Raw genomic sequence first — 14999 nt, 5'->3', positions numbered from 1 at the left:
GCTAATTATAGAAATGATACTCCTGAATAGTTCATTCTTTATCTGCAATATTCTTAAAAGTAAAGAATAATGGTTTTTTACAAATAACTTCAAATTAGCGTAACTCTGAAAATATTGAGATTAGAACAAATGTTTATATGACATATTTTGCTCAGAATATCTTCGGAAATAAGCTCTGTAAATGGCAGTAAATCTTCATGAATCACCCTGTATATCGGGACAAATGTATGTGCAACCAATTGATTGGGACCAATCGTCGAAACTTCGGAAATAATTTATGGACAAACCCTCTTCAGTATAAAGCAAATATTTACAAGTTATTCTCAAAGGCAAGTAACTTTAATTAAAAAGGATTACATTCTTTGGAATTTAAATTACTTAGAACTGAATTATTATTTCCATACATTTTGAAACTTGGTATGCGTGTCACAGGTTTGTTTATTAACTTGCACAATAATTTGATGGTAGCATATTTTAGTTCATGGTTTAGTAACTCAGTAATCCGTTGGCTACTCAACCGAGTATCTAGCTGCGATTACAGAAATAATTCTTCTCATTTTATTTTGAAACACACTTTTTGCTGAAAACATCCAATAAATATGTGGCAAATTAGCGAGAGATTCGCCCTTGTTGATAATTATTGTTGGTTGCATCATTAAAACTGTTTCATTACATGCTATAAGTAAAAATGTAAGGAATTTTGGTATTGAAAGATATCGAATTTCACTGTTGTGCGTAACATAACTTCATTGCTTTATAGTCTAAGACTTTGAGCTGCGACCTAGGGCTGACGACAGAAACTTGCGTACACGTACTCCAAACTTCCACTTGTGTTTTTTGGTGCGTTTCTTGGACGTAGTCTCCTCTGGACTGCAACTCGGTGTCTCAACTGGTAGCGGTATGTCACCTGGGGGTTCTTCGGCGGGAAACATTTGACAAGCAGCGCGCTCCAAGATCTCATCGACGAGTTCGAGCACTATCATGGTACTGCAGAGTATTCCTTGCTTGGGTTCGAGTAGCATTATCGTGCCTTCGGCGCAAGGGGATGCCTCGTAATCGGGCTCGATGACTTGCACCTCTTGCTCCTCCGCTTCCTCCCATATGTCTTCCACGTCTTCATCTTCCTGTTCCTCTGTTTTGTTTTTCTCCTGTCCCTCTGTTTTGTTTTTCTCCTGTTCCTTTGTTTTGTTTTTCTCCTGTTCCTCTGTTTTGTTTTCCTCCTCTACCCCTGCTTTGTTTTCCTCCTGTACCTCTGTTTTGTTTTCCTCCTGTCCCTCTGTTTGGTTTTTCTCCTGTACCTCTGTTTTGTTTTCCTCCTGTACCTCTGTTTTGTTTTTCTCCTGTACCTCTGTTTTGTTTTTCTCCTGTACCTCTGTTTTGGTTTCCTCCTGTACCTCTGTTTTGTTTTTCTCCTGTACCTCTGTTTTGTTTTTCTCCTGTTCCTCTGTTTTGTTTTCCTCCTGTACCTCTGTTTTGTTTTTCTCCTGTACCTCTGTTTTGTTTTTCTCCTGTTCCTTTGTTTTGTTTTTCTCCTGTACCTCTGTTTTGTTTTTCTCCTGTTCCTCTGTTTTGTTTTTCTCCTGTACCTCTGTTTTGTTTTTCACCTGTACCTCTGTTTTGTTTTTCTCCTGTTCCTTTGTTTTGTTTTTCTCCTGTACCTCTGTTTTGTTTTTCTCCTGTTCCTCTGTTTTGTTTTCCTCCTGTACCTCTGTTTTGTTTTTCTCCTGTACCTCTGTTTTGTTTTTCTCCTGTTCCTTTGTTTTGTTTTTCTCCTGTACCTCTGTTTTGTTTTTCTCCTGTACCTCTGTTTTGTTTTTCTCCTGTTCCTTTGTTTTGTTTTTCTCCTGTACCTCTGTTTTGTTTTTCTCCTGTCCCTCTGTTTTGTTTTTCTCCTGTTCCTCTGTTTTGGTTTCCTCCTTTTCTTTCTCCACTGCTGGACTCTGTAGCTCGGCTATCAGACGTCCTAGTTCTTCAATGGATATGCGTGGCTTTGGCGCTTGGACGTCGCCCTGCCCCACGATTGCCGCGATCTCGCCTACCATTTCCTTTACTTCTTTCTGCATGTCGGGAGCGTCGCCCACGGGTGACTTCTCCAGTTGTGGAGTCTTAGGCCTTTTATCTGCAACAAAGATGAATCCTATCTAAGTGAACACTCTCGAACTCAGCAAATAAAATGGAATCATCCAAAAGAATATTATTTGAGATCAAAATCTTAATAATGATGATTTATCAACAGTAATCTCACTAGAGGTTTTGATCTATCTAGAGAAAATCAAAACTCGATCAGAAAACATAAAGTACTCTAATACAATAAAATATTGACTGACTAAAATACTAAACTGTCTTGAAAATGTATGATTGTACCATCTCATCATTGCAAATATTCCGCTAGATTGCAGTAGTATGTTATGATGTCAATGTTGCCAACTTGGGGGTTTTCTCCCTAAATTTGGGGGGAAAATGTTTTTTCCGGGGGGTAGTTTGGGTAGATAAAAATGTTAGGGGGATTTTCAGTGAAAATATAAGTTGTAGAGGTTTTTTTGGGGGTGTTTTTCTAAACTATGTCATTACGATTTATTTTTAAAATTAATTACAGTGAAATTACTATGTTGGGTAATTGAACAATGAATATCATGATCATGAATCCTCTCTTCGGCCGATATCTCATCATGTAAGCATGTTTTATCACTTGCTATCTTTATTACTCGTATTATAGTATCATGACGCTGTCTCCCACCCGTCTCGTCGTCGCATTGCACACGTGTTCTCCTTATCTTGCTTAAGTCATAGCCTACACAACAATAGTGTTTGCAGTAAAATGCAGTTAATTTCCCCAATCTAAATTTATGCTTTTAATACAAATGATTTTAATTTGTTTTATATTCTACATCTATGTTCTCTAATTATATTTTATTTTATTTTAAATATTATACGCAACAATTACCAGTAACGTGAGGCATGAATAATATTTTTAGTTTGAAACTAATTGTCTGTTTGCCAGAGTAAAAGTCGGCACTCAACAAGATGCAAGTATTATGGACTGTCAGTGTACTGTGGCAATACTTGCAAAATGCAACACAATGTTGTCCCGATACATCAGGAGCCAACCAGTTTGTACTGTGAGGACAAATTATGAGAAATTCAAAGAAATTAAAACATCAATTTAAAATAATGTATGTTTTTATATCACTACTTTTAGACCTATCAATTTATTTATAAAGCAATTTCAAGGTTATGCACCTTTAGAATAAATATCTTATTTTAATAATTAAAAATTCTTACACATAAAAAAATAAATAATATTTTTTTTTCTACCACGTATAAAATATCAACTCTGTGGGTAAGTCGATACAAAATATTAACTTACTTTCTTTTTTATTTAAAAATGAGGCCGTTTCTCCCAATTATGTAATTAAGTTCTGTCTTGCTGAGTCATATTATTGTTGAACGCCAGGATATTTCAGTAGAAATATAGCATGATACATTTTATTTTACGATTTATTCGTAATATGGACTTAAGTAGCTATCGTAAAAGAAGATTCGCTGTTGTAAAGTGTACTGCATTTCTACGAACTAAACTGAACGGTACAGAATGGAAGTCAGCTATATACTAATGTTCTAACCTTCAGTTTGTGTTATCTGGCCATACTGTGCAACACAAAACCCTTCCACACTCTATTCAGGGGAGATGTAAACAGTATTTCCTCAACAGTCGCGTTCTATCTATGACAGTATTAGGCCTAAGGCATTTATCTACGAGAAATCTGTTTTCTGGCGAACGCTCTGTAGCTAAAATAATTCAAGATGTGGTAAATAAATAAATAAATAAATAAATAAATAAATAAATAAATAAATAAATAAATAAATAAATAAATAAATAAATAAATAAATAAATAAATAAATAAATAAATAAATTCAACCAATGAATGATTGGTTGAATGAATGATGGCTATTGAGGAAAAATCCTGAAAAACATTAACCAGACAGCCCGGAAAATGAATCTAGATATCTATTAACCAGGCAACTTGTTCCAACAAGGATTCAATACTGGGTCCGCTATTTTCGCAATCAGGCGCATTGACTACTACAAAAAAGCGGTGGACGTTTATTCACATATTGATATTAGCTTTTTAATATCACATATTTCATACTTATTTATACATTTTTATTTAGAGATATTTTCGATTATTCCATGATATAGTGAGAATGAATAAATTAGTGGAATTAGACTGGCAAAAGAAACCGAAATTGTCAGAGAAAATCTGTGGTTAAGTGAACAGATAATCTCACAGAATTAGTTGGGCAGAAACATTCCCTTCCCCCAAATTATCAAAGTGTATAATGTATGGTAATTTTAGGACTATTGAGTATGCCATCTGCAATATCTAACCATTGTATTGTCATCTCACGGATGCTGAATAACCTTATAACCAGGGTGCAAATTAAGATTTCTGATGAGGGGGGATAGAATCCTAGATAGAGAATACCATACGTAACATTATTATTATCCTCATTCGATACGGCTCGCACTGAGTTGCTTGTCTTGCATCTTGATCATAATAATAATTCTGTGGCCAGGAGGAAAAAGGTCTTAAGTAAAAATGTTATACTCCTGAAAGGAGAGCAGTAGAAAGATTTAAAATGGTGTCAATTATAAAGTTCTTTTAATTAAGAGGTTTTTTCTGGATATTATTTGTTTATATTTCTTCTAAAATAGGTAATGTTGCTCATTTAACAATTTTCTTGATTATTTCCAAAAATAGCCGCACTTAAGCCCTTTTAAGATTACAACCCAAACTGAGTAGAAGGGACTATTTAAACATAAGACCTTTTTCATGTCAAAATAAATGGGAAATGTAAATTATTAGGAATTCAAAATAGATCTTAAACAATATAGGACTGTTTACCTGGTGCTTAAAGTTTTAAAAGGAAAGGACATCAGTATGTGATAAAATAGCTAAAATATACAAGTTAGACCTTTTTAATAGGGAAGCATGAAAAGTAAACATGTGATGTTTGTAAGGAATAAAGTATTACAATACTACAATATTCTTAACCCTTTCTTACCTATAGATACCATATGGCAATAATTAACTTTATAGCATTTATATACTTGTGTGTTACATATGAAGGTAAATTTTGCTGGATAACTTCTATTTCAATACATTTTCATCAATATAGTTTTGTTTCAAATGTTGCCACTCCCGTAACTTGGTCCTAATACAGCTATTTGTTTCAACATGGATTGCTTGTAAATTTAATTTGGGTTAGAAAGGGTTAAGTCCTTTATTCTGTGTGTGCTCGATTCAAAAAGTACTTAGGGCATTTGGTATTCTATCAATAGTCTCTAGACACACACACCTTCATCTCAAATAGCAGAAATAAATAAAATGCTCTCTCAACTAATAACACTCAATAGAAGAATTGTATTCCAATGGATACCATCCCATTGTGGAATCCTGGGAAACGAGAATGCGGATGCCTTAGCAAAGAAGGGCAGCACTGCTACTTACAGACTTGTTACTAAATCTACGTATTACTCTATGAAAGGATTTATTAAATCTACATACTTAGATTTCAACAAACAAAATTTGATAACACAATCACAAGGGAAAAAATGGAACTCTCTGCATCATAATCCACAGTTGATTCCCGATTTACCACGCAAATCGTCTGTAGCTGCATTTAGATTGGCAACAGGCCATGACTGTTTGGCCAAACACCTGCATAGAATTGGAATATATCAGTCCCCTAACTGCCCATTGTGCAACTCAATTCAAGAAATGGATTCAGAACATCTCAAAATCTGTGCGTCAGAGGCTAACCATGACAATATCTTCGAAAAATATTGGAGTGCAAGAGGTCAAATAACTTTATTGTCAAATGCCTGGCATTAGAAAACAACAACACATTTGGTAACGCTCTAGAAACCCAGTCAGGAGTCTTATTTGACTTTAACCCTATTACCAGATTGTAGAGAATTTTTTCCGCCTTCAGAGTATATAAAAATCTCATTTTCAGAAAAAAATTAACTTAAGACTTTTCTTTTTCTCCCGGCCACAGAATTACTCGTATATCCATGAGCAGGTTTAAGATAAGATGTGTAATTCCTAAGTTATTGATTGTAGTCTGCTTGTCGGTGATAATACATCAATATTATTTTCTTTGCTTTCTTTAAACTGTACTTTATAAAGTATACTTGTATTAAAACAATTATATTTTGTGAGGGGGGATAGAAGTTATCCCTGGCTGGAATGTTAATATGAATTTATGAGAGGGGGATAACGTTTCAGCAGGGTTGAAAATCCCCCCCATCCCCCCATTAATTCGCACCATGCTTATAATTTAAAAAAATTAACCAAGTATAAAATTACTTAGTTAAAGAAAATTAAGAACGGAGATATTACTTATTTCACACGTGAGGACATGTTGAAGAGCCTCTTGTATAACAGCATCGACAAATTCCTCTGCTAGGGCTGTAATGATGATTTTATTCACCAGAGTCGTGACGATCAAGTCTAAAACCTCGTCAACAGGTTCTTCTGCAATTAAAAGACGCTTTGTTATAGTTAAGTACCAATTTTTTAAGATCTAAAAATTCAAATTACCATAGTTCTTATAAGGAAATAGAAATAATATTGTTATGTTTATGCTCGACCATGCCGAAATGTAGTAATTATACACCTGGTAGAAGTCCTTTAATGCATGTCATTAAAGTACACCTACTCATTAAAGTACAGGTTTTCGATTATTCTCGGATATGCAATCGAAAGACGAGGGAAACGTCACGGAGGCTGGAAATCCAATACTGTCGCAGAAGGTTATGTTCTGTTACTGTAATAATTAGCGTTAATTGTAAATAATATTCAAATAAATTCAATTTGTCATCTCGTTTTTCAATTCTAAATCAATTTCCAGGTTATACATTCTCTGCATTACATCAAGGTCAATGACATTATTGTTCCTCGGAAAACATCAATACTTTGGCGTCTAGGCACATCTCACAATTCAAGAGCTATGAACAAGGTCACTTCCGATCTTCTGTCCGATACAAATAAAATGTATACCTACTTCTGAATAATTTATAGTTAGAAATATGGTCGAGCATAAAAAGTCGTATGAAACTTGCCTATAATGGTAATTAAGACGCTCGTATGAAAATTATGAAACTCGCTTGCGCTCGTTTCATAAACAAACATACTTGCGTCTTAATTACTATCATTATAGGCTCGTTGCATAATGTACTATTATTACAACATTTAAACCCTTTATGACACGCTTTTTGTACAGCGTGGAAACATTCTGATTACACTACAATATTCATGATATGCATTTAGCCTAATACTTCATGAATGACACTAAAATACTTCGATGTGAATTAAGCAGAATATACAGGAAGATACACGAGGATTTACCGTCCCTTATGGAGCTAATTTGCGAAGACATTCTGAGCAAAAAAATGTCATATAAACATTTGTCCTAGGCTTAATGTTTTCAGAGTTACACTAATTTTGAAATTGTTTGTAAAATTCCATTATTCTTGAGTTTTAAGGTTAAAGAATATTACAGATAAAGAATGAACTATTCAGAAGTATAATGTCTTTAATTAGCTAATATTCTGAAGCTAAAAATGTGTTGTGAATTCCTTAGTTGCTTCGTATAGATCTTTTTTTTTTATTTTAACTATAAAATTACACTTTCTTACGCATTTATCACAACAACTGTTACAAATTACGACACTCTTGTAAATTCTTCAAGTCTGTACATTAGGATGCATAATTAAACTGTAAAGAATCAAGCTCCTAAAGCCGTATGATTTGTAGGCCTAACAATTTTGTGATAAGTGCGTATGAATGATATCATTTTTAGTTAAAAATTGAAAAACAAAATCTGTACAAATCAACTGACAACACATTTTTAGCTCAGAACACCAGCCAATTAAATAAATGATACTCCTGAATAGTTCATTCTCTATTTGTAATATTCTTTTACCCTTAAAACTAAAGAAAAAAAGTATTTTACAAACAACTTCAAATTAGTGTAACTTTGAAAATATTGAGATTAGGACAAATGTTTATATGACATTTCTTGCTCAGAATGTCTTCGGAAATAAGCTGCGTAAGTGACGGTAAATCCTCGTGAATCACTCTGTATGGAAATAAAATATTTCAGACTTCTGAATATATCTGAAAAACAAAATGCGTATCGGCACAAACATTTTCTAGAGTAAACGGTCTTCCTTTAGATAATATGACCTTGAAACCTAGAAAATTTAATTATTTTGTAATTCTGCCACACACTACAGTCTAACAGAAAGTTATCGCAGTAGCCTTTGCAACCAAATTCAGAAAATCGGGGAGTTTCTTGTTAGGAGGGACTCTAAATCACAGAACATTTTAAAATTGAGTCCATTTCTTATAGGGGAGACTCGGCTAATTCCGCAATGTTAAGAAGTAAATCTATCATATTTTTATCAAAAGTTTATTGAAAAATATGATCAAGGCATGTAGACATGGACGAGTTAGGGTCATTGGGTTATTTTACGCTGTATCAACATCTAGGTTATTTAGCGTCTGAATGATATGAAGGTGATAATGCCGGTGAAAGGAGTCCGGGGTCCAGCACCGAAAGTTACCCAGCATTTGTTCGTATTGGGTTGAGGGAAAACCCCGGAAAAAACCTCAACCAGGTAACTTGCCCCGACCGGGATTCGAACCCGGGCCACCTGGTTTCGCAGCCAGACGCGCTGACCGTTACTCCACAGGTGTGGACAGACATGGACGAAACCTTTCATTACCAAATGAGATAAAGAGACCAATTAAAATGCAAATATATTTAGTTGCACATAACTTACGTTACAGTTGAAAAAGAGCAACTCGGGTAATTCCGCAACAGTGCGGATAAATCCGTAATAGGACTTGGCTAATTCCGCAGTCGTAAATAATTATGAAATACATTATAAAAGTAACACAAAAGGAACAATTTATATGTAACAATGCTACTTTCTTCACAGCTGTGTAGCAAAACACGAAAAACAGCCAACTTTCGATGTTTCACTGTATTTCCGACAGAGGTGTCGACCACTATCCTTGATTTTTTTCTATAGCACTGCAGAGGACATGCCTCCTGTTGACAGCCTCTCAAAACTTACGTTCACGCTATTGTAAAGCCGCAGTAAAATCATATATCCACTACTGCGGAATTAGCCGAGTTTCCCCTACCTACTGTTTCCTGTGTTCTGGAAATAATATTACTTGTATGATGTAAGGTAGAATCGACTTGATACATCTGCATTTTAATGAAAAATATCACAAAAGATAGCTGCAATGGTAACCTAGAATTTAGCAATATATAATTTACTATATCTCTACTGTTCATGGATCTTCTATCACTATAAGATCGTTTTCTTTTAGTGCTGTAGAGCAACTCATTCGTCTGTTAAGCGTTTGTATACGCAATGATAGGCAGTGATGCAGGAGGCTCTATAAATAGTCTGGGAACTGTGAAATATGCTTGTCTACCTATTTTAAGTCTCGTTTATAGCATCTGGTTAAAGCAGTACAAAATGTGTTCGCTTTTTACAAGAGTTATTTTTACACTTTACGCTAGTTTAAATACAATACAGGATTTTGCCCTGCAAATAATTAATTTTCTTTCATTTCAAGTTAAAATATATCATATTTCTGAAATCAACACTGCTTCTACCAACTTCACAAGTTAATGGAGAAAGTATTAATAAGTTACATCATTATCATCATCATTATTAGAGACTGTACTTTGTCCCTAGAGGCTACAAGATTAAGGGCCGATTGTATAAATCATTTAATCTTAGATCAGAGGTTAAATTGATCCTTCTTTCAGCTGAACTTGGTATTTTGTGTTGTATAGAGTCTAATCTGAGATTAATTTGTCTCAAACTAAAGTCAACTTTGACTGAAGAAATTTCTCCGATTAAGTTAGATGATCCAAGTTCAGTTATTTCTTTTCTGTTTGAAATATACGAGTGCCAGATTGTGTAAATAAAATATCCATTATTATTAATATTAATAGATATGTTAGGTACATTTATATATATATATATATCTTTCAATTTCTTGCCTTAATACACAAACATTCTTATATTTTATAAGGCTCTATCGTGTTCAGCAGTATCAAATAACATAACCTATAATTATATTATGTTTATAACAACCATTAATTATTAATGGATATGATAGGTACATTCATGAATGTTCAATTAACTGTATTACTAAACGAAAATTGTCGTTTTATAAAGCTTTATTATGTTTAGCATAACATGATAACAACTTGGAGAACAGTCAACCTTCTTCTTATTGTCCGCCATTATTTACATTGCACAAAAAAAAAAAAAACAGTGTCTCCAACAGTGTGTACGGAAAGTCGCCAAAAAGTAGTTGTAAAGTCGCTAGATTTCTCATTATCAACAAAGAAAGATTAAGTTTTGTCACTATGCGGTACTAAAAAGGTCACTAAATCCCTATTTAAGCAATATAAAAGTTAAAAGAAATTGTTGTTGAAAAAGAGTTAAAGTCGCTAGATCGGCAACACTGAACAAACCTGTATAACATGGTCCGCGCATCACGTATTTCACCTATTTATGCGATGTTGCCAAATCCTTTTCACGTGAACTTAGATTGCATTTGAACCAAGGTAATTTGATCGCAGAAAAGTTTTATACAATAGAAGAAGTATCTGAACTCGGTTCACTTTTCGATCTTCGATCAAAGTTGATCTTTAGTCAGAGAGTTTTATACAATTGGGCCTAAGTATTACCACAGTCTAGTATATACAGTCACGAAGCTCAATACGTAGTAAAAATGCATCCATAGATAGTTGCTAACCACTAGGATAGCTACTACCGCCTCATTACAGACAATGCGAAATAGTACCTGCACAGTCTATTGTTTCTAGTACCCTCACAAACTCAAGCTTCGTGACTGTATATAGCTACTAGACTGTAGTATTACTACAGTCTAGTATATTCAGTCACGAAGCTCAATACCTAGTAAATATGCATCCATAGATAGTTGCTAACCACTAGGATCGCTACTATCGCCTCATTACAGACAATGAGAAATAGTACCGTCACAGTCTATTGTTCCTAGTACCCTCACAACTCAAGTTTCGTGACTGTATACTAGACTGTGGTAGCCTATTACTGGATTTTTTAAGTAGACGACGTACGTGCTCTAGCAAGCGAACAACTTGACTGACGGCTCACACTCCATAGCGGATAATATTAGTAAAAGCAATATCTTTAGCATGACTTGCGGTTTGTGAGACATTCAAAACCTCTACCTCCACCCCTCTCAGCGCGAGTCCTTATAATGTATCTACTGTTATAACAAAACAATTAATAGGTATCTCAGTCATAACAATCTCACAAAATACCAGCTGAAACTATGAAGTAATTACTTAAATAACGGTAATTTGGTCCAACGTGTATCCCGTTTGGTGCAAGAATAATTGGTTTAACTTGTTTCTTTATTGCATGATACGGTCATTTTTATCCATTAATTCCTTTCACACGTCTCTTAATATTGTTATTGTATCCAAATAATTAAAATACGGTCGTTTGGTCGAGAGAACATCCGTTTTTGATGTAAGGATAATCAATTCAACATGTTTCTAAATTACTCTTGAATAAATTCTTTAATAAATCATTCCAAGCAAAGTGAATATAGCGGGGATTGTGTACAAAGATAATTTTTGTATTGGCCCCATTGTGCATCATTGTTTACGTAAATGGAAACAAAATATGAAAATTAAGATGGCATATAAACATTACTTTAAGAAATACAGGAAACAAATATTTAAGTAGTAAAAGAATGAGTGTATCTCACGGAATATATTACGTATTAATAATTAATAATTATGTGCTGTTTATATATTCCATCTGTCACTTTCATTTCGTCATGAAAATAACGCAAATCAGACATCAGGTCCGTATGTGGTGTGGAAAGATATCGAAGTTTCAATCCATGCTATAGAAATCTTGATACGGATTTCGCATTTTATCTCTGCCTCTGTGCAACGTTTCATTTGCCGTGGGAAGGTAAGGCGATGGGAGTAAGTTGTAATGCTTTTCAATACGCTGGCGCCCACGTTGTAAGATAAGCCACTTGAAATTTAACGGCAACTGACCAGCAGAAATATAATCCGAGATCTGTACTAGTGTTTATCTACAGGGACATCATTTTATTTTTACTTCAATTTAAATTTTACCTGAGTTTTTTAATGTACTTCACTCCCACCCCTTCTATTGGTAAACTTCCAACTGTACTCCACACAGACCAAGACCGCGTATGCAGTCAAAGTACGCAGTACTGAGTTAGTGAGTATAGTACGTTCCAGTGACGAAAGAACTTTCAATATTGAATCATATTTTCGCACAGGTACTGTCGTTCGTTTGCTTACGTCGCATCCCGTTTTCCCTCACCCACTTCTGCTCGGCTAGTGACTGGGCTGTCTTTGTTCTTTTCTCAAAACATTAGTTTCTGTTAGGAATTGGATGTCTACGTAATATTATACTACTGTTTAAAATAACTTAACTAAAAGGCCCTCGTTAAGTAATTAACTGTCACGTGATTTCCCCACTTTCTACGACCCTGCGACAAAATCACTTGGACGGACAGTAGATAGCACGTCTGAGTAATTTTATCTTTTCGGATCGGGCAGAAGTGAAGATTGAATTGACAGTACGTAAGGTACTCTTTTGTAGAGTAGATACAAAATTATTTCAACATGAGTTACTAGTACGATGGACGAAACTGTTTTTTTTTTAGTACGATGGACGAAACTGCTTTTTTTTATTTTATTGGGTTATTTTACGACGCTGTATCAACATCTAGGTTATTTAGCGTCTGAATGATATGAAGGTGACAATGCCAGTGAAATGAGTCCGGGGTCCAGCACCGAAAGTTACCCAGCATTTGCTCGTATTGGGTTGAGGGAAAACCCCGGAAAAAACCTCAACCAGGTAACTTGCGCCAACCGGAAATCGAACCCGTGCCACTTGGTTTCGCAGTTAGACGCGCTGACCGTTACTCCACAGGTGTGGACACGAAACTGGTAGGCCTAATTGGAATTAGGCACATTAGTCTGTAATGCGATAATATGCACAAAAGAACTGAAGCCTGTATCGAAATGAACGGCTACCATTTTCAAAAATGTGTTTAAATATCAATATTATGATTATTTTTCAATTTAACTTTATTCTCTATATTGTAAGCTAATGTGCTGTAGACAGTATAATATACACTGCATAATGAATACGTTGGCATGGATAGCTCAGTTCGTGAGTAAAAACACTTATTGTTAATACTGTACTGTATTTTGATTAAACAAAAACCTAATGAAAATTATCAAACTCAAAATCGCGATAATTCCTAGTTTACGTAAATGGATGAACTACTTTTCTTTCTTCCTATACCTAGTAAAGTGAGTTGTTTGTATTTTACGCCAGTATCATCGAACTCCAGTCATGGGAGGGGTTAGCAAACGGTATTTCCGGTTCTCAAATCCCAAGGTATAGCCAGGTTAATATTAGAAATGTTAGTAAAAATAAAATGATGTCCCTGTATAAAGTCCAAGACTAGACAAGCACCATTTTAGCGGTAAAACATTTAAGTACACACAAAATAACATAATAACAAAATTACAATACCTGCACTGAAATTAAATCCGTTTGCTCCACAGTAATAAAACGGATTTGACATATTTATCAAAACACGAAGCAGCTACACATACAACTGGCTGGAATTATTCCGACTTTACCACATAAAAATACTCGTCTTCCTTTCTGTATCCCAATAATTGCAGCTTTTCATGGTGAGAATGTAAGTCACGTGTTCTGATTTCAACAATATCGCTGAACCGAACAAAAATAAAACAAAATATCTTTTCATTACAGAATTTGTGAAGATGAAATTTTCTCTTGTAGATAAATGAACTGCAACGTTGATGAGAATGCAAGTCACGGGTTCGGGTTTCAACAATATCACTGAACCAAGAGAAATAAAATACAATTTATTTTCTTTAGAGAATTTGTGTAATACGAAAATTTCTCTTAAAAACAAATGAACGGCGATGTTGGTATCATGTATTTATACTAGTTGTGCAATAATTTTATATGTTGATCAAATTGTGTAAACAATTTTCATTTGATCAAGAAACATATTAAATTACATCTATATGCAGCATAAAATTTCTTCATTTCCTTGAAAACATCTACTATACAAAATAGTACATTTCAACTGACTCTTATGACACATATTGAGAATGTTTTGTTATTCAGTTGGTTGCTAGTTTATGTACCGAAAGAAATATTGTAACTGCTTAATGACCTTCTTACAGATATGTTGTACACAGACACAAAATTCAAGGGATTAGGTTTATTTTGTTCAGCATGGGAATAATACAGTATTTGCAACATATTAATGCATGTAAGATATTGCTTAAATCCAATAATTACATGCTACAAGGCAATTATCCCACGAAATTACATCCAGTCTTACAGCACTCAAGTTCACACGTGTGGAGTAACGGTCAGCGCGTCTGGGTTTGAATCTCGGTCGGGGCAAGTTGAGGCTTTTTCCGGGGTTTTCCCTCAACCCAATACGAGCAAATGCTGGGTAATTTTCGGTACTGGACCCCGGACTTATTTCACCGGCATTATCACCTTCATTTCATTCAGACGCTAAATAACCTGTGATGTTGATACATAACCCAATAAAATAAAAATAAATATAGCACTCAATATCACCGAATCAGTAAATATTTTAGACAAATGTGGCACTGTAAATATACAAAAGGTACGACAGGTACAGGCTAATTAAAAAAAAAAAAGAATGGTGCAAAACTAAAGCTCATTTATTGTTTACTGAAATTAGCCTACATACAGAAACAAAAGTGGCATCACAGTCTAGTATAATATACAGTCACGAAGCTCAATACGTAGGGAATATGCATCCATAGAT

General features: G+C 34.6%; 1 protein-coding gene across 1 annotated transcript; it reads right to left on the bottom strand.

Annotated features, from left to right (window-relative positions):
* Positions 1 to 330: 330 nt before the first annotated feature.
* On the bottom strand, positions 331 to 13909 carry LOC138709473 (probable inactive protein kinase DDB_G0270444). Its single transcript, XM_069840265.1, has 3 exons — positions 13688 to 13909; positions 6408 to 6542; positions 331 to 2119 (listed from the first exon to the last, which is right to left on the bottom strand). Exons 1-3 carry the CDS (start codon positions 13737 to 13739, stop codon positions 762 to 764), a joined length of 1545 nt encoding a protein of 514 aa, XP_069696366.1. The 5' UTR covers positions 13740 to 13909; the 3' UTR covers positions 331 to 761.
* Positions 13910 to 14999: the final 1090 nt, after the last annotated feature.

The sequence above is a fragment of the Periplaneta americana genome, chromosome 1, assembly GCF_040183065.1.
Source record: "Periplaneta americana isolate PAMFEO1 chromosome 1, P.americana_PAMFEO1_priV1, whole genome shotgun sequence".
Taxonomy (NCBI): Eukaryota; Metazoa; Arthropoda; class Insecta; order Blattodea; family Blattidae; genus Periplaneta; species Periplaneta americana.
Note: the sequence above shows the minus strand (reverse complement) of the source record. Positions and strands in the feature narration are given on the sequence as shown.